At 43.4% G+C, this 18,907-nt stretch overlaps 1 protein-coding gene across 7 annotated transcripts in view; it reads left to right on the top strand.

Annotated features, from left to right (window-relative positions):
• The window catches only part of LOC143724567 (RAF proto-oncogene serine/threonine-protein kinase-like), an 82,991-nt gene that overhangs the window by 48,747 nt on the left and 15,337 nt on the right, over positions 1-18,907 (top strand). For 6 of the 7 annotated variants that reach the window (XM_077217712.1, XM_077217711.1, XM_077217719.1 and 3 more), the window contains 2 exons: positions 995-1,129; positions 9,005-9,675. In XM_077217712.1, the coding sequence (XP_077073827.1) occupies positions 995-1,129; positions 9,005-9,145 (276 nt within the window). In that variant the 3' untranslated portion in view covers positions 9,146-9,675. Of the gene's footprint in view, positions 1-994; positions 1,130-9,004; positions 9,676-18,907 lie in introns of those variants that run through there. The other variant, XM_077217715.1, reaches the window with a different exon arrangement.

Genomic DNA, 18,907 nt, shown 5'->3' with positions numbered 1-18,907 from the left:
CTCCACCCATGGAATACGCAAAAAAGTTGGCGAGGCCTGGTTGTGCTGCATTAGAGATGATGAAAAGTGTTGTCACTGTTTTCCATCCTGGAAAAAGTGTGTCCAAAGGCTGAAGAACCTCAAAGTGTGTCTGTTGTTATATATCGCTGCACATTTAACGGAGAACAGAAGACAGACAGGCTAAACGCAAAAAAGCTTCTCCTGAAAGACGGAGCCGTTCCCATTTTGTCGAGACAATCTTGTTTGTGGATCACAACTTGAAAGTATGTCTTATTATTTCTAGTTGTGTTTTCTATTAACAGTTCCAACTATAAGTTTTATGCAGTTGCTATGATTTAAAAGAAGGACAAAGCTTTGCCTCCGCTAGCCTGCTAACTAACATTACAGAATTGATGTAGTGTTTACTGTAGCTTTTGTAAGACGGTTCAACGCCCCTAAGGAAAATTATCCTTGATTTTGTGATAGATTACTGTTTGTATTACCTTAGTTTTCCGACAAATATGATTAAATGATGGATAACATCATATCTATAATCTATCAGAAACAAACAAAAAAACATACCACTCTGAAACGTCCTGTGAAATCCATGCTTGCAAAGTCCGTGCTTGCAATCTATTCAGATTTAGGATAATTCCGGTATTTAGCACTTTGAGTCTGTTTTCTAGTTTGTTTTGGATGAACTAGAGTGGTGGACACAGAAATTTTGACGATGGGTCCTGTCTCAACTTTTTGACTCTTTTAGAATCGCCTTTGACCGCAACACCACTAATCACTCGGTGAGTTGCACAATTTTGAAGCATGAAAACATATTCTAGTACACCCCAAAAACAAAATCAAGACTTGGTAAAGGAGCATAATAAGACCCCTTATTTTTTAAAGAGTCCTACAATAAATAGCTACGCTGTGCAATACTGTGCTGTTGTGTTTTTAGAACTGAATCGCTGAATCATTGTTTTCCTGTGCTTCAAGCTGTTTTATTTACTGTTTTTTGCAGATCATTTTCATGGTAGGTCGGGGATATCTGTCCCCAGACCTCAGTAAGCTGTATAAGAGATGTCCTAAAGCCATGAAGAGACTGGTGGCTGACTGCATCAAGAAGTCCAAGGACGAGAGGCCTCTCTTCCCTCAGGTGTGTTTGATTTAGTGTCATGTATGTTTAGTTAAAGGAAAGCAGTGACGACATAGAGTTGCTGCTTGTTTTCCAGTATACATAGCATATATAAGAATGACCAAGATGAGTATTTAACAAAAAAACAAAAATTATATATATATATATATATATATATATATATATATATATATATATATATATATATATATATTTATATATTTCCATCAATTAGGCAAGGCAAGGCAAGGCAAGGCAAGGCAAGGCAAGTTTATTTATATAGCACATTTCATACACAATGGTAATTCAAAGTGCTTTACATAGAAGAAATTAAAATAATCAAAAGAAATCAGAATAATTAAAACAGTTTAGAATAAAAGATAAAATACAGAAATCAGAATAATTAAAAACATAAAATAAAATACAGTGCAAACAGTCGGACGAACAGTGGCACAGTGCTCATTCAGTAAATGCACAGCTAAACAGATGTGTTTTGAGTCTGGATTTGAATGTGACTACTGTAGGAGCACATCTGATCTCTTCTGGAAGCTGGTTCCAGCTGCGGCTGGCATAGTAGCTAAAAGCAGACTCGCCATGCTTAGAGTGAACCCTTGGTATTTCTAGCCGATGTGATCCTAATGATCTGAGTGATCTGTTGGGTTTATATTCAGTGAGCATATCTGCAATGTATTGAGGTCCTAGGCCATTGAATGATTTATATACCAGTAATAATACTTTAAAATCAATCCTAAATGTAACTGGCAGCCAGTGTAAAGACCTGAGGACTGGTGTGATGTGTTCATATTTTCTGGTTCTGCTCAGAATCCTAGCAGCAGCGTTCTGTATGAGCTGCAACTGTCTTATGGTCTTTTTGGGAAGGCCAGTGAGAAGTCCATTACAATAATCCACCCTACTGGTGATGAAAGCATGCACAAGTTTTTCTAAGTCTTGACTGGAAACAAAGCATCTAATTCTTGCAATATTTTTCAGGTGATAATATGCTGATTTAGTTATTGCTTTGACATGACTACTGAAACTAAGGTCTGACTCCAGAGACACACCCAGATTCCTGACTTGATTTTTAGTTGTTTGACCCCTAGACTGAAGGTATGCGTTCACCTTGAGAACTTCATCTTTGTTTCCAAACGCAATGACTTCAGTTTTGTCTTTGTTTAACTGAAGAAAGTTTTGGCACATCCAATTGTTTACTTCATCAATGCATTGGCAAAGGGAGTCAATGGGGCTGTAATCGTTAGGCGATAGGGCTAAGTAGAGCTGTGTGTCGTCTGCATAGCTATGGTAAGCGATTTGGTTCTTTCTCATTATTTGGCTCATTGGGAGCATGTACAGGTTGAATAGGAGTGGCGCAAGAATTGAGCCTTGAGGGACTCCGCATGTCATGGATGTCCACTCAGACTTATGGTCTCCTATACTCACATAATAACCTCTGCCTCCTAAGTATGACCTGAACCATTTTAGGACTATCCCAGAAAGCCCGACCCAGTTTTCCAGCCTGTCAAGAAGTATTTTGTGATCGACAGTGTCAAATGCAGCACTGAGGTCGAGTAGTACCAGCACTGATAATTTGCCTGTATCAGTATTTAAGCGAATATCATTTATTATCTTTATGAGCGCGGTCTCTGTACTGTGGTGCGGTCGGAAACCAGATTGAAAATGGTCAAAGTATCCATTCGAGCTTAAGAATTTGTTCAGCTGATTGAAGACAACTTTTTCAATGATCTTGCCTATGAAAGGAAGATTTGAGATCGGTCTATAGTTGTTTAATATGGTCTTATCCAGATTGCTCTTTTTCAGGAGGGGCTTGACAACAGCAGTTTTCAGGGAGTTCGGAAAACTCCCAGAGAGAAGTGAGGCATTTACCACTTCTAGGAGATCTGCTTCTAAGCTGTGTAACACATTTTTGAAAAAAGATGTGGGAAGTGCATCAAGGGCGCAGGTTGATGTTTTTAGTTGCTGTACGGTTTCTTCCAAAATTTTGCCATCAATTTCTTCGAAGTCAGACATAGTGGCTACTTTCTCGTGCTGTTGTTTGATCTGCCTGACCCCAGCGCAACTCAAGGATGAGCTGATCACCTTTCTGATATTATTGATTTTCTCAGAGAAGAAAGAAGCAAACTCACTGCACTTTCTCACTGAGAGCATTTCACTGGGAATCTGGCTTGGGGGGTTTGTCAGTCTCTCTACAGTAGCAAAAAGAGTGCGCGTGTTGTTTATATTGCTGTTTATAATATTCGAGAAAAAAGTCTGTCTAGCTTTGCTTAGTTCCTTATTGAAAGCATGGATGCTGTCTTTGTAGATGTTATAATGGACTACAAGTTTTGTCTTCCGCCACATGCGCTCTGCTTTTCTGCATTGTCTTTTCATATTTTGCACTGCTGTTGAGTTTCTCCAAGGTGCTTTTTGTCTGCCACTCTTCTTCCTGACTTTCACAGGAGCAATATCATCAATTACACTCTTAACTTTTGAGTTAAAAGAATCAAGGAGAAAATCAACAGAGTCAGCAGATATGCTTGGTGTTAAAGATATAGCCTTCATAAATAGTACACTAGTATTCTCATTTAAGCATCTCTTCTTGACAGACACAGATCTAGCTTCAATGGCAGGAGAGATCAATATATCAAAGAAAATACAAAAATGATCAGACAGTGCTACATCCTTAATAACAATTGATGAAATGTTTAGACCCTTACTGATAAGTAAATCTAGAGTGTGTCCACGATTATGTGTGGCTCCATGTACATGCTGAGTCAGATCAAAAGTTTTTAAAACAGTTTTGATTTCTTTTGCCATATTGTTTTCTGCATTATCTATGTGAATGTTAAAATCTCCAGCAATGGCAAAGCAGTCAAACTCTGAGGAAATAGAACTTAACAGTTCTGTTAAGTTCTCAGCAAAAGCTGGAGAGTATTTTGGAGGCCTGTAAACAATGATAAGTAAAATGCGTGGAGCACCTTTTAACACAATACCCAGATATTCGAAAGACGGGTAATTCCCAAATGATATTTGCTTACATTGATAGACATCTTTATAAAGAGCAGCTAAACCTCCGCCTCTTCTGACAGCTCTGCAGACACTCATAAAAGTAAAGTTAGGAGGGGCTGTTTCATTGAGGACTGTTGCACTGCAACTTTCTTCTAGCCAAGTTTCATTTAGCAACATAAAATCCAGGTTGTATGTGGTTATTAAGTCATTGATTAAAAGTGATTTATTTTTAAGTGAGCGGATGTTTAAAAGTGCTAACTTAACAGTCTTACTTTTTGTCCCCACAGCAATCTTGGTATGTCGTGTAATAGGCACCAGATTAGATGGGTTTGCTGTACGGCTTTTGAAGGCCTTAGACTTTCTATCATGTAATTGAACAGCAATAGAAATTACATTTTTTCACAGGCAAAAAAGAGGCAACTAAATAAAAACTAGTTTTGAATGACAAAAACTACATCTATCATGTAATTGAACAGCAATAGAAATTACATTTTTTCACAGGCAAAAAAGAGGCAACTAAATAAAAACTAGTTTTGAATGACAAAAACTATGACGTAATTCTATTGACATTTTTGTCAACGAATAAAAAACAGACAAAAATGTTCGATTGTGAGGATTTGGAAAGTGATCCAGTCAGAACTGATGTCCTGTGGACATACAGATCTGAAAAAGAGTGACGACGCAAAAAAGAGCTCTATTCGATGCGTTTTTCTGTGGGCACACACCCGACCCGAAGCGTGCTGCCATAAACACATATACAGCGTGCGAGTCCTGAACTGAGCCAGAGACTATTTATATAGAGACATGCCACTTCCTCAATGCTCAATACAACTATATAGGGAAAACCCGTAATGCCAAAGATGGCGGTTGTATGCACATGTCCCGCCCCTCCCGCTGGAAAGCCAATCGTCTGCTTTTAACAGTCAAGCCGGGAAACATTTAAGCTACCGAAGGCGCCATCCCGCGGCTCCCACCCCCGCCCGTTCACCCGGGCTGGCTCTGGAAGCCGCAGGGGGACGCCACAGCCCTCTCCAGTCCCGCCCCCCGCTATACGCGGGGTTAAGCGACACTCTTGACGCGGTGCGCCGCCCCTGAGCCGTGCACCCCTCGTCCCCCTCTGTCTCAGAGCCGGATGACAGTGACGGTTGCTGTCAGGGGGCGTGCATATCAGTACGCTGTTATCCCATTCGCGCTAGCCTCGCGCTAGCCCTGTCTCCTCGCGCCTTCACAAAGGTTGTCGAGGCAGCCCTTGTTCCTCCATGGGAACACGGGGTTCGCATCCTGAACTACCTTGGTGTCTGGCTATCCTAGCTCACTCTCGAGACCAGGTTTGCGAACACAGGGACCCAGTGCTCCGGCACCTAGCTCGTCTGGCCCTTCGGGTCAATTGGGAAAAGAGTAAACTTTGCCCCGTGCAGAGGATCTCTTTTCTCGGTATTGACTTGGTCGCCTTCTCCACTCAGCCACTGCTGACTTGCCTGAGACAATCAAGCGCAAGAGTGCGGTTCCACTGAAGGATTTTCAGAGGCTCCTGGGGCATATGGCGTCCGTAGCCGCAACATCGCCGCTCGGATCGCTCATATGAGACCGCTTTGGCTTCGCGACCGAGTCCCGAGGTGGGCATGGCAACACGGCGTGCTCTGAGAACCAGGAGCTTTTACTCCGACCTGCCGTCAGACCTTCACCCCGTGGTCGAACCTCAGTTTCTACGGGCTACTGCCCCTGGGACGAGCTTCCGGGCATGTTGTTTCTCAACCGGGCCTCCACCACGGGCTGGGGTGCCATGCGCAATGGACACGCTGCGGCCTGCTCCTGGACAGGACCTAGCGCCCTTAGCATGTCTATTGCATCGAGTTGCTGGCAGTATGCCTTGTTCTGCACCGCTCTTGCGTTGCTCAAGGTCAACGCGTACTAGCCCACTCTGAAATTACTGCGTCAGTAGTGTACATCTACCATCAGGGTGGTCTGTGCTCCCACTGTATGTTCCAACTCGCCCGCCACCTCCTTATGGAGTCAGAAGCATCTGAGGTCGCTTCAAGCCATTTTTCCTGGAGCCCTGAACTGGCAGCCTACAAGCTCCCACGGCTTCAGCCCCTCCATGGAGAATGGTGACTCCATCCCCAGTCGGTTCAGCTGGTTTGGGACCAGTTTGGGGACGCACGGGTAGATCTTTTTCCCTCCCACAACTCGACCCATGCGCTCTGTTTTACTCCCTGTCCGAGGGTACGCTCGGCACGGACCGACTGGCGCATAGCTGGCTGCGGGCCCCCGCAAGTATGCGTTTTCCCCCTGTGGGCTGTCTGGCACAGACCTGTGCAAGATCAAGGAGAACGAGGAGCAGGTCATTCTGGTCACGCCGCACTGGCCCGCCTGGACCTGGTTCTCCGAACTAGTACTCCTCACGACAGCACCTCCCTGGCCAATTTGTCTGAGGAAGGACATCCTTTCTCAAGGACAGGGCACCCTATGGCAACCTCGTCCCAATCTTGGAGCCTCCACGCGTGGCTCCTGGACGGGACGAGGCAGGTTGAGTACCCTACCACCAGCAGTGGTGGCTACCTTCACTTCTGCTAGAGCGTCGTCCATGAGACACGCCTATGCTTGAAGTGGAACCTCTTTGTCAACTGGTGCTCTTCTCACCCAGAAGACCCCCGGAGATGTTCGATCAGTGTCGTGCTTCCTTCCTTCAAGAAGGCTTGGCGCGAAGGCTGTCTCCCTCCACCCTCTAAGTATACGTTGCCGCCATTGCCGCACACCATGATACGGTAGAAGGTAAGTCTGTTGGGAAGCACGACCTGATCGTCAGGTTTCTGAGAGGAGCGAGGAGACTGAATCCTCCTCGCCCTCCTCTCGCTCCCTCTCAGGACCTCTCAGTGGTTCTAACTGCCCCGCAGAGTGCTCCCTTTGAGCCTTTGCAATCAGTGGAGCTTAAGTTCCTGTCAAATGAAGACAGCACTCCTGGTTGCATTGGCCTCCATCAAGAGGGTAGGGGACCTGCACGCATTCTCCGTTGACGAAGCGTGCCTGGGATTCGGGCAGGATTACTCTCATGTGATCTGAGACCCCGGCTTGGATATGTGCCCAAGGTCCTACCTCCGCGCATATGTAAACAGAACGCAGTGTTCAGGACCTCAGACCAGCTCTTGTTTGTTATGGTGGGAAGCTGAAGGGAAAGGCTCTCTCCAAGCAAGGTTGTCTCACTGGATAGTGGACACCATTGCTTTGGCATACCAGCAGCAAGGTCGACCGTGCTCCACCCGGAGTGTGACGTCCTCTTGAGCTCTAGCGCATGCCGCCTCGCTAACAGAAATCTGCAGAGCTGCAGGCTGGGTGACACGTACACATTCTCCAGAATCTACTATCTCCGTGTGGAGCCAGTGTCCTCTCATGTACTCGCTTCAACCAGCTAGTACTGGACACGCTCAGGTGTCTTCGCTTGCTCGCCATTCCACTCCACGGACTGGATACGTGCGATATTCTCCTCAGGTGAGCTTTCCGAAAGCCCTGAGTTCCTCCTGCACTCCTGACTTCGGCGCCAGTGTCTATTGACCGTGCATCGGCTAGGTGCCTCCCGTGTGCATGGTCCCTCCCCTGAGTGACCCCCACATGTGTATTTCCACTGTAAGCCTCTCTGAGCATGTGTCTTTCACTTGGCAAGTCACCTTGCCACCCCTGGGGTTGAAATATTCCACCTGCGGCTGGACACCCCAGTGTTCTCCATATGCATCCATCCGGGTCATATGTGTATTCCCTAAGTCCCCCCCCCTCTGGGTTGGCAATAATTGCATATTTCCTCTAAGCCATGGGATATGCTACCCAGTGTACCTTGGTATTCCTGTGCTAAATAGGAGTCCTTCGTCCGTGCTAGTCTCACGACAGGGATCTCAGATTTACGCAGGGCACTGGAAGACAGCCGAGAAGGTGGCGTGATTAGACTTAATCCGACGAAACTCGGAGTGACAACGAAAGGGAACGTCTCGGTTACGTATGTAACCCTTGTTCCCTGAGTAGGGAACGGAGACTTTACGTCTTCCTGCCACTTTCCACTGTATCGCGGGGATCGCCTGAGTTCAGTCTCGGCTCCTCAGCGAAGAAACATATCTGCATGTTGCCAGCGTCCTCCTTTTATACCCACGAGGTAAGGCGGAGATACGCTTTGCAAATTCCGCAGACCCATGGCATTTCTTTGCCATTGGCTCATTTTGTATACTCGAAGTCGATAGGCTTTCTAAGCAAAACCCCATTCGTCGCCATCCGACGTAACGTCTCCGTTCCTTACTCAGGGAACGAGGGTTACACACGTAACCGAGACGTTTCCATTATATAACTACTACAAATAAATTAAATGTGGCCACAATTGAACTTAAACAATAGAACTGAAAAACAAAGGGACAGATTAATAATAAACATCCTTACGTTTTAGTTAAAACTAATGAATGAATGAATTAGCCTAAACATTCTTGTAAGCTGTGTTATTATCGTTACTGACAAATAAAAATAATGCTGTGTGAAATGCTGTGTGATAAGTGTTATGGCTGTGAACCATATCTCTTAAATGTTCGTCCAGTTTGAACTTGCCGCTGAAACTGCTCTCTCCGCAAGTAGCCGTGTAATAAACGGGATAATGTACATCCAGCCAGTGGTTATCTCAGAATAAACCCCTGATGAAGACTTGATCCTGATTACCCTGTCGGGTTTATTCTGAGTTAACAACCGGCTGGATGTACATCATCCCTTACTTAATGCCTACCGAGCCTAGCTTGTACCACACCAGTGTTGAATGCTTGATTCTGGTTGATAACTGAAAAATGTAGATGAACAGTTTTTCTGAGAGCTGTGGAAGTTTCAGGAAATAACACACTCTTGATGGCTTTCTGGCATTCGTGTCCACAGATCCTGTCCTCCATTGAGCTTCTGCAACACTCGCTGCCCAAGATCAACCGCAGCACGTCTGAACCCTCTCTGCACAGAGCATCCCAGAGTGAAGACATCAGCTCCGGCACACTGGCCTCCATGAAGATGCCGGTCTTTTGACGCCCACACTGCTACTGAGATGAGACTGTGAAAGGATTTCAAATGCAGAGATCCATTCATACTGTCGCTTTTCCTTGACCTCCGCTCAACGGCCTGTGTGATCCTGAAGAGCTCGATCCGCCGCTTCTCCTGGTGTGTTTTGTGAGCGTTGGAGCTGAACTCTGCAGGACAGTGGCTTGAAGACCTGTGATGCTCTCAGAAACAAAGGCTGTTTTCCGTTTGCAAGCCTGGGACAGATACAGGGATTTTTAGATTATAAGAAATTTGCTTCAATCCCTCATTTTTATGGGTCTGAAAAGATGTTGCCCTAATGCTCAAAGAGTGATGATTTTTATATATTATATACTGTACACAAAAAGAGCTTCATAATTTAGTCAGTATTGAGTTGCCATTGAGTGGTGTTCAAGATGGGACTTAGTCTTACGCAGTTTGAGATCAGTTTTGTGAGATCAAGTATTTTGAAGGTGTTCTTGATATGTATAGAGTACATACAGTTAATCAATTATTTTAATAAAATTAAGTTAAATACCCTTTTCTATCCTTGCATCTCTTCTTTTGCTGGGTTAATGCCTTTTTAACCATCACAGGCTTTATATAATTATGCTCATGGATTAATATACCCTTTAAGTTAAGTTATTAAATTAATATTAAGTTGTTTTTTTAGCTGCTTTGAAGAAGCACAACAGATATTTAATATATATTCCACAATACAAAGTAATGAGTCTTACACAGATTATCTCTCTCATTGGTTATCGTACTGTCGGCATGCGTTTTCTCCTTGAGCATCTGCTGACTGCTGTTGGTTTTAGTGAGTTGCGTGTGAATCCCTCAATTGTCTTTTGCGTGGCAAAAGATCAGCTTTACTCTCAGGGCAGTCATTTTCAGAGGGATAGAAAGAGGGCGCAAAATGTTTTCAAGAAAAAACAGACAGAGCATCATTTGACTACTGTGTGTTTTTTGTTGCTTTCCAAGCAGAAAGTACATAAATGGAAGAAATTAAAACCAGCGTTCCCTTTCCCTCTGAATTTTCTTTTTGCTGGGGAGAGGCGGAGCTTAGCTTGCCTTTTATCTAGCTGTCAGTACAGACCAGTGTTACCAACTTAGTCAATTTTCAGACCTCTTTAGCGACTTTTTTACAAAAAAGCGCCTAGCGACAAATCTTGCGAGTTTTTGGACAAACCTCAGCAACTCCAGATGTGGCCAGTACTGTCCTGCAAGCGCGAGGTCTTGCTTTCCCGCTTCAGTCACACCCCTCTCTGTCTGACTGAGAGGAGCAGCACATTCTGTTGAACAATTTAATGTAAACAATTTAATTTTACCCTTTATTCTCGTCATGCGCTTATATTACTCACTCACACTGCAGACACGTTTCAGTACGAAGTCCAGTACGAAGTACGAGTCCATATTGGTAAAACATGGATTAATCACATTGTGGCAACAATGCATAATCATCACCAACCCCTAAGAAGAGTAAAACATGAAAGTATGATATGGGCTATCTTCAGTCTGCCTGTATGGTGGCTGGGACAGATGCTGAACCGCTACTCCAGTGTATTATATGCGCAGATGATAGCATGAAGCCATTCAAGCTGAAGCGCCATTTAGAAACCAAACACCCGACACTCAAAGACAAACCTTTAGATCTTTTAAAATTAAAGTTATCTTGCCTTGCACAACAGAAACGCAACATTTGGTGTCAGAGAAGGTGTCAGGTCTCCTTCCATGTCTCACAGCGAGTTGCCAAATTAGGAAAACCTCACACAATTGCCGAGATGCTAATCTTACCTGCTGCCAAAGATGTCTGGAGAGAGTGTCTCAGCACAGATTACTGACATCACTTTTTCTAACGACACCGTTAGCCACCGCATATCTGACATGGCAAGCGACGTTAAGGAGTGATTGCTAGCTAACATCAAGCAAAGCCAGTCCTTGTCCCTGAAGCTTGATGAGACAACTGATGGTGCAGGACTGGCACAGTGGCTTACATGTCAGATATATCAAAAATGACAATATTGAGGAGGACATTCTTCCAGCGCACGCAACTGGCAAGGCATTGTTTCAAGTTCTGGATGGGTTTATATGGGAGGCAGGCATGTCATGGGATAAATGCAGGACAGGGCCTGTTCAATGACTGGGAGGGTTATCGGTCTGGTCGTGTCCAGCATTCACCCCCTTTAGTCAAGTGGACCCACTGTATGATTCACATTGCATGAAAATGCCTGAGTCTCTGGAAGTCAGTTTTAAAGCAGGCAGTGAAAATGGTCAATTTCATTAAATGTTTGCTTGTTTTCCTTGCTTTGTCAGGAAATGTGAGGCGAGCATTAGATGCAGGTTTGGTGGCTCTCCAGAGGTCGGGTTTTACATCGCCTCTACGAATCGCGTTCAGAGGTGAAGACGCTTCCTGCTGATGTGAAGTCCGATGTTATGGTGGTACCTGGTCGAACCCCTTTGGTTAGAGCAGTTTACACACCTTTTCCACAGGTTGAATTTGTTGAACACACTGATGCAAGGGAGAGATGCCAACATCTTGCTTCTTTCAGACAAAGTCAGTGCATTAATTTGGATCTTTGGCTTGATCAGCTGATTAATAAAAATGTTGAAATGTTTCCCAACTTAGCTGACTGTGAGCAAGAGACAGGGATATATATATCTCTCCTTTGATGAACACAGAAGCTCAACATGTTGAAGGACTCAAACAACAATTCGGACGTTATTTCAGTGAGGATTTCAGTTCATTTGCCGATCAGAGATCCCTTCAGTTACCCAGGAAAAGACCTTTCCGTTGACATGGAGGAGCTCTATAGCTCTTGGTTGGTCTTCATTTTGGTTGAGTGTGATGACTGAATAATCCTCAGTTGTCTGACGCCGCCCTAAAATTACTTCTTCCATTCGTCTCAACTTATCTGTGCGAGTCCGGGTTTTCAAAATGGACTGCCTTGAAAACCAATTACCGAATCGGCTCCAGGTGGAGGGTGACATCAGGCTTGCGCTGTCCAAAATTGAACCGCGAATTGTGCTTCTTTGTTCCACTGATGGATTGTCATGGCTAACTAGACAGGCGCTTTGTCCCAATTTTCACAATTCGTATGTGACTTTTTACAATGCAAGATGAATCTAATGCAACATGTTTTACATGTAAAATAGTATGTTTTAAATTGGCTTATGAGAGGCAACTTACTGAAATCCTATTTAAAGTTATTAGTTGGTGCTTGCCAAAGGCAAAGTCAAGTCAAGTCACCTTCATTTACATAGCACTTTTAACAATATGGACTGTTTCAAATCAGCTTTACAGTGATAATAGGAAATTAAAGTAACAGAGATTGTTTTGGCCTTACAGCAGCTCTAGAGTAAAGTTATTGTCCTGCTAAAGTTAGTTTTGATTTATTCACTTCCGTCGCAACGATTTGATTTGATTTTGATTTGATTAGATTTTAATTTTTTTTGGTAAATTTACACTGAAATAACCAAAAAAAAGGAGTCGGCTGAACCCGAGGCTTATATTTGCCTACCCTATTTAACCATATACATGAATGTGGCGAAGGACGGCCGAGGGAATTGAGAGAACGGCGCGAGGCCGGTGGTCCGATTGCTAATGAGCAACACCTGGGTAGCACACCGGTCTCGCATCTCTCACGCAGGAGCGGAAGCATAAAGGAGGAGCGACAACGTTGATGATCGAGAGAGGAACAGGCCTGTATTTTAGTTGTGTTTTGTTTTGTTTTTGTATTTGTATTTTACTTTTGCCAGCAGTCGTTCGCGAGGGGCTGCTGGCAGTTATATTTAGTTTCGGTAGCCAGCAGTCGTCCGCGAGGGGCTGCTGACGGTATTTTGGTTTGTTTGTTTTATTTTAAATAACTTATATTTTAATTGTTCGGCGGTTTCCGTCTCCTCCTTCCCTGAACATTGCTACACTGGTGCCCAAACCCGGGAAGAGGGAGGAACGCGCTGTCAGAGAGTCCTCGCCGCTGTGGGGTATCCGCGGTTCCATCGTGCATGCCCCCGGGAGCAGGGAGCGGGGGACTCGCGGCCATGGACGCTTGAGGCGGTGCGCTGGAGTGAGTTGCCGGGGGGACGGCCGAGCTCGCTGCCGGCCGCCTGGGAGTTGGAGGGGCGGCTGCCGTCCGGGAGGGAGCGGGGGAGTCGCCGCCGCTCGCCGTGGGCCGGAGCCTGCTGCCGTCCACCAGAAAAAGGGGAGGAGCAGGGAGCGGGGGACTCCTACCGTCTGCCCTAGAGCCCAAGGAGCCGTCGTCGTCCACCGGGCGGCGGAGGAGCGTTGAGCCGTCCACCGAGGGCTACCCAGCATCACCGCCAGGCACCGCGGAGGAGATCGCCCAGCTGGTGGGGGACGAGATGGCAGAAGCGTGGGAAGCGAAAAAAAGTTTTTTTTTGTTGTTTTTTTTCTCTCCCCTCTCTCGATCTATCGCTTCTCATGCTTCCGTCTCAGTTTACGTCTCAGTCGTCCGCGAGGGGCTGCTGGCAGTTATATTTATTTTCGGTAGCCAGCAGTTGTCCGCAAGGGGCTGCTGGCGGTATTTTGGTTTGTTTGTTTTATTTTAAATAAAGTATATTTTGATTGTTCGCCGGCTCCCGCCTCCTTCTTCCCTGAACATTGCTACAATGAAGAATCAGCATTATAAATGATAAAAAACAGTATACATAATTATACAATACTGCACATAATTTTTTTTTACATAATATTAACAAGTTTTACGTACTAACTGAATAATCATTAACAATTTTCTTTTTTAAAGATCTTTTAAAGCTAAACAGAGAAGTACATAATTTCAAATCATCTTTTAGTAAATTCCATAGTTTCACACCCAAAACTGATACACATCTCGATTTTACATTAGTTCTTTCTCTTCCACATTCAAACATAAACAGGCCTCTTAAATTATATCTACACTCTCTTAACTTAAATAATTTCTGAATACCAGATGGAAGACTTTTATTTAGTGCTCTATACATTATTTCCAATATTTTTATATATACAATATCTGTAAATTTTAAGGTATTACTTTGAATAAAGAGTTTATTAGTTGGTTCACGATATCCTACTTTATTAATAAGTCTAATAGCTCTTTTTTTAACTTAATTAATACAGCTATATTTGTTTTATTTGCATTTCCCCATATTTCTGAACAATATGACAAATAAGGCATTACTAAGGAGGAATATATAATACTCGAACCCTTTTTATTTATTAGATCTTTTGTTGTATACAATATTCCTACTGATTTTGCTACCTTGCTTCTAATATATTCAATATGTGCTTTCCAAATAAATTTATTATCTATGATCAAACCTAAAAATTTGGTTTCATAGGCTCTTTCGATTTCAACTCCATTTAAATGTAACTTTGCATTACTATGAGTCCTATTACCATCATAAATTTAGTTTTCATAAATTATCATATCATAAATTTAGTTTTATTTTCATTTAAAGATAACTTATTATAGTCAAAACACTTGTTTAATGCAATAAATTATTTTTGTACCAATTGCAATTCATCCATATTTTTTCCAGTGCAAAAAATATTTGTGTCATCGGCGAACATTATAAATTTCAACATTGTAGATACTGTAAAGATGTTGTTTAAATAGAGAATAAATAATTTTGGTCCCAAAACTTAGACTAAACGATCATTAGTTATTAACTTAGGGGCCGCTAACACAACACCGTTCTAAAAGAAAATTCTTTAATGTGATCCAGCCGCTCATTTGCATAAAACAGTGCCTGGTGGCTCTGAGAATTTTTTAGCGCTTCCGCGTAGCCACGTGAATCGGAATCATCCCGACAACGTTTTATCAGTACAGAGGTAAAGGGAAGGAGGCCATCAAAAGGAAGAGACTAGTTGACACTTCAGGACTGCGTTGTCGTTGTGTCGAGGCGCTGGTCCGATCCCAATACGGTCTGGATCCGGTGGACTGCGGTAAACCTCGGGATAAACAGAGAGACAAATAGCGTAGACGCCATCCTTCTTATGATGTACAAAGTACATCAGGATTTATGGGAAGTGTTCCCGGTTCTGGCTGATCTTATCTATGCAGCCTAACATTGAATTATAGAGGTCTATACGTATTGTGATATGTGTATGCTAAGCGAAAGAGATGTGTTTTTAGTCTAGATTTGAACTGACAGACTGTCTGCTTCCCGGACAATGTTAGGAAGATTGTTCCAAAGTTTTGGTGCTAAATAGGAAAAGGATCTACCGCCAGCAGTCGATTTTGATATTCTAGGTATTATCAACTGGCCGGAATTTTGAGATGGCAATAGACGTGAAGGAGTATAATGCGTTAAGAGCTCACTCAAGTACTAGAGAGCTAAACCATTTAGTGCTTTGTAAGTAATCAGCAATATTTTAAAATTTATACGATGTTTAATAGGGAGTCAATGCAGTGTTGACAGAACTGGTCTAATATGGTCATACTTCCTGGTTCTGGTAAGAACACTAGTGGCTGCATTTTGGACCAAAGCCCGAACTATTACTATTGCGGTTTTTATTCCGCCAAAAGTTTGACGCGCTACTCCTCCCGCACCGTTTGTCGCAGATCCATGATTGATTCGTCAAATCGACCGGCTCATTGGGGAGAAGTGTGCCATGACTTTTATAAGCGATCGGGTGTACTGTGTTCGCCCCAGGGATGAAAAAGCGGCCGAAAAAGTCCCATAGATTTTGCATTGCATCAAACTTTGACGAGTCATAGCTCCGAGCAAGGATTTCGCAGAAACGTGTAATTTGCCACATTTGAAGAGGCTGACAAGCTCTGTAAGAACATACCTCACAATGGGGTAAAAGTTGCACCCCCTGGGGGCAGGAGCGGCCCAAAGTTTCCCCATTGATTTAGTATGGTGAAGGTCGGTCCATGAAACGCATGTTTCTCCTACTTTGGTAAATTACATAAGGATTTTGTATTTAACATAACTCTCGATCACAGTGTCATAGAGACAAGGGGGCGGGCTTATTTTACTCAGACGACCAAACAGTCTCTCATGATCATTGTGAAGCTATCAAGCCACGCCCTAGCAACCATTTAGAGCACCCTAGCAACATGTTTCTTAGACTTACATTGAAAGAGATCAAAGGGATATATTTGGATAGAAGTGTCATAGGAACATGAGGATGGTCTCGTTTGACTCGAGGCAGCAAACAGCCCATCCTGAATCAACTCAACACTTACTGGCCATGCCCTAGCAACCAAAATCAAAAGAGAGATATCTTCCATTCTGAATGTCACAGAGTCATGGGAGTTGGTTTATATCATTCATACTGACAAGCAGCCTTTGAAGCTTCATCATTGGCAGCTCCATAGCAACCAAACAGTACCATAACAACCATTTATCAAGACCTATATCTCTGCTTCAAAACATGGTATAGAGAAATGTTACTGAAATCCTATTTAAACTTATTAGTGGTGCTTGCCAAAGGTAAGACATCATTAGTGTTCTCTTGCATACTTATTAAGTTGGCTTGTGAGAGCCAACTTACTGATATTGTACTTCAACTTATTAAGTTGACTTGTGAGAGTCAACTTACTGATATTGTACTTAAGATTATTAAGTTGGCTTGGAAAAGCCAATTTACTGATATTGTACTTAAGATTATTAGTGGTGCTTGCCAAAGGCAAAGCATCACAAGTGATCTCTTGTGTACTTATTACTAGTGTGTGCTTGCCAAAGGCAAAGCCCCAACTATTACTATTCCATTTATTAATCTGCCAAAAGTTTGACGTGCAACTCCTCCCACAGCTTTTGTCACAGACCCAGGAATGAGGCATCAAATCGTGTGGATTATTCGGGAAAGGTGTGCTATGACTTTTATAAGCGATCAGGGGTACAGTGTTCGCCCCAGGGGCGAAAAAGAGCGAGGATTTTGCTTAAACTTGCGGTTTACCACATTTGAAGAGGCTGGCATGCTCTTGGTGACAGGTCTGTCTAAGCAGTTGTACCTTGTTTTAATCCTCACTTGGCGGATAAATCCCCTCTTATACGGTATAGTATGGACAATTTTACCCATAATCCATGAGTTTCGAGGGGCAGCATCATTGACAATGAGTACAACATCTCACACTTGAAAATTTCTTTTATTTACAAACCATTTCTGCCGTTCCTGTAGCTGAGGTAGGTATTCCCTCCTCCAAAACAGGTCGGCCATGTATTGTACTTGTCGCCACCTACGACTCACATATAAGTCCTCCCTCTGAAACAAACCAGGGGGTAAAGATTATTGAGTTTTCAGAAGTAACAGATGGTTAGATGTTAGAGCCTCTAGATCTTTGGGATCCATAGATGATCTTGTTATAGGACGGCCATTAATAATTTACTCCACTTTGCACAAAAGAATATTAAGACCCTCTTCATCTAAACTCTGCACCCTCAAGATTGAATTCATAATCTTCCTCACGGATCGAATCATCCTCTCCCAAACACCACCGTGATGAGATCCCGTAGGAGGATTAAATATCCATTTTTTACTCTTCTGGATTATAACATCATTGATCTTATGATGGTTCCAATTTTTTATGGCTTCTCCCAATTCTCGTTCGGCTCCGACAAAGTTGGTTCCATTATCGGAGCGTAATTCTAATACTTGATCACATCGTGCTATGAACTGCCGTAAGCCGTGGATGAAAGAATCCGTATCCAATGATGCAACCACTTCGACGTGTATGGCTCTTAGGGCCAAACAGGTAAAAATGACTCCATATCGCTTCACAGTGCTTCATCCACGTTTGATCTCGAATGGGCCGAAACAGTAAATTCCAACTTGGGTAAATGGTGGTTCATCTGGTAAGACTCTGCTTGAAGGTAAATTTGCCATCTGTTGAGAACCTGCTGTTCCTTGAAGTCGTTTGCAGATTACACATCTGGACAAAATTCTCCGTATGGCAGTACTTGCTCCTGGTATCCAATACCGTTGGCGCAGCCTAGCCAACATGTAATTTCGTCCGCTGTGCCCGACCTCATTGTGAACATGCCTTAAAAGAAGTTCAGAAATATGCAGATCCTTCGCCAGAATTATTGGGTGCTTTGATTCTTCAGGCATGGCTGCATCATCTAGACGTCCATACATTCTTATAACACCTGCCTCAAGTACTGGATTGAAACGGTACAGAGGACTGCTCTGTTTGACATCTTCACCTCTTTGTAGAGCTATCAATTCCTCTGGGAACCTCATCTTCTGGGAAAAGCGTATAATCGCCATTTCACCTTCCTCTAGTTTGTCTACTGAAAGATAGCCTTCACTCATACTGGATCGTAGTTTAAGCATGTTTCCATTGATAACTTCCAGTGGTTGATTCAATTCAGTACAATCAAGAGTTTCTTTCAATTGTTTTCTCCTTTTACTTAGAGCTAGTAGGGTTTTCTTCAGCCTGAGGATCCAGGCCACAGCCTTCCTCAGACGTGTCCATGATGAATAATGATTAATAAGCCGTGATACAGCACTATATCCCTCCTCAGTTTGAACCAGTAGAGTGTTAACCACAAGTTCTTGCTTGATTTCTAGGTCTTGAACCAAACTCTTTCCCAAATCAATTGGCATATCTTGCCACTCTTCTTTTGATCCAGTTAGAAAGGGAGGGCCAAATGTCCACATCTGCTCCTGAAGTAAAATATCCACCTTCAGCCCTCTTGAGGCAAAGTCAGCAGGATTGTTGGCAGAATTTGTATATCTCCACTGAGCCGCTTGGGATGCTCTCAAGATCTCAGACACTCTGTTGGCAACAAAACACTTAAATCTAGAGGACTCATTTTGAATAT

The sequence above is a fragment of the Siphateles boraxobius genome, unplaced genomic scaffold (assembly GCF_051911475.1).
Source record: "Siphateles boraxobius isolate OS27281-9 unplaced genomic scaffold, OSU_SipBor_1 76, whole genome shotgun sequence".
In the NCBI taxonomy this organism is placed as follows: domain Eukaryota; kingdom Metazoa; phylum Chordata; class Actinopteri; order Cypriniformes; family Leuciscidae; genus Siphateles; species Siphateles boraxobius.
The sequence above is the reverse complement of the archived record's forward strand: the minus strand, read 5'-3'. Positions and strand labels throughout refer to the sequence as shown.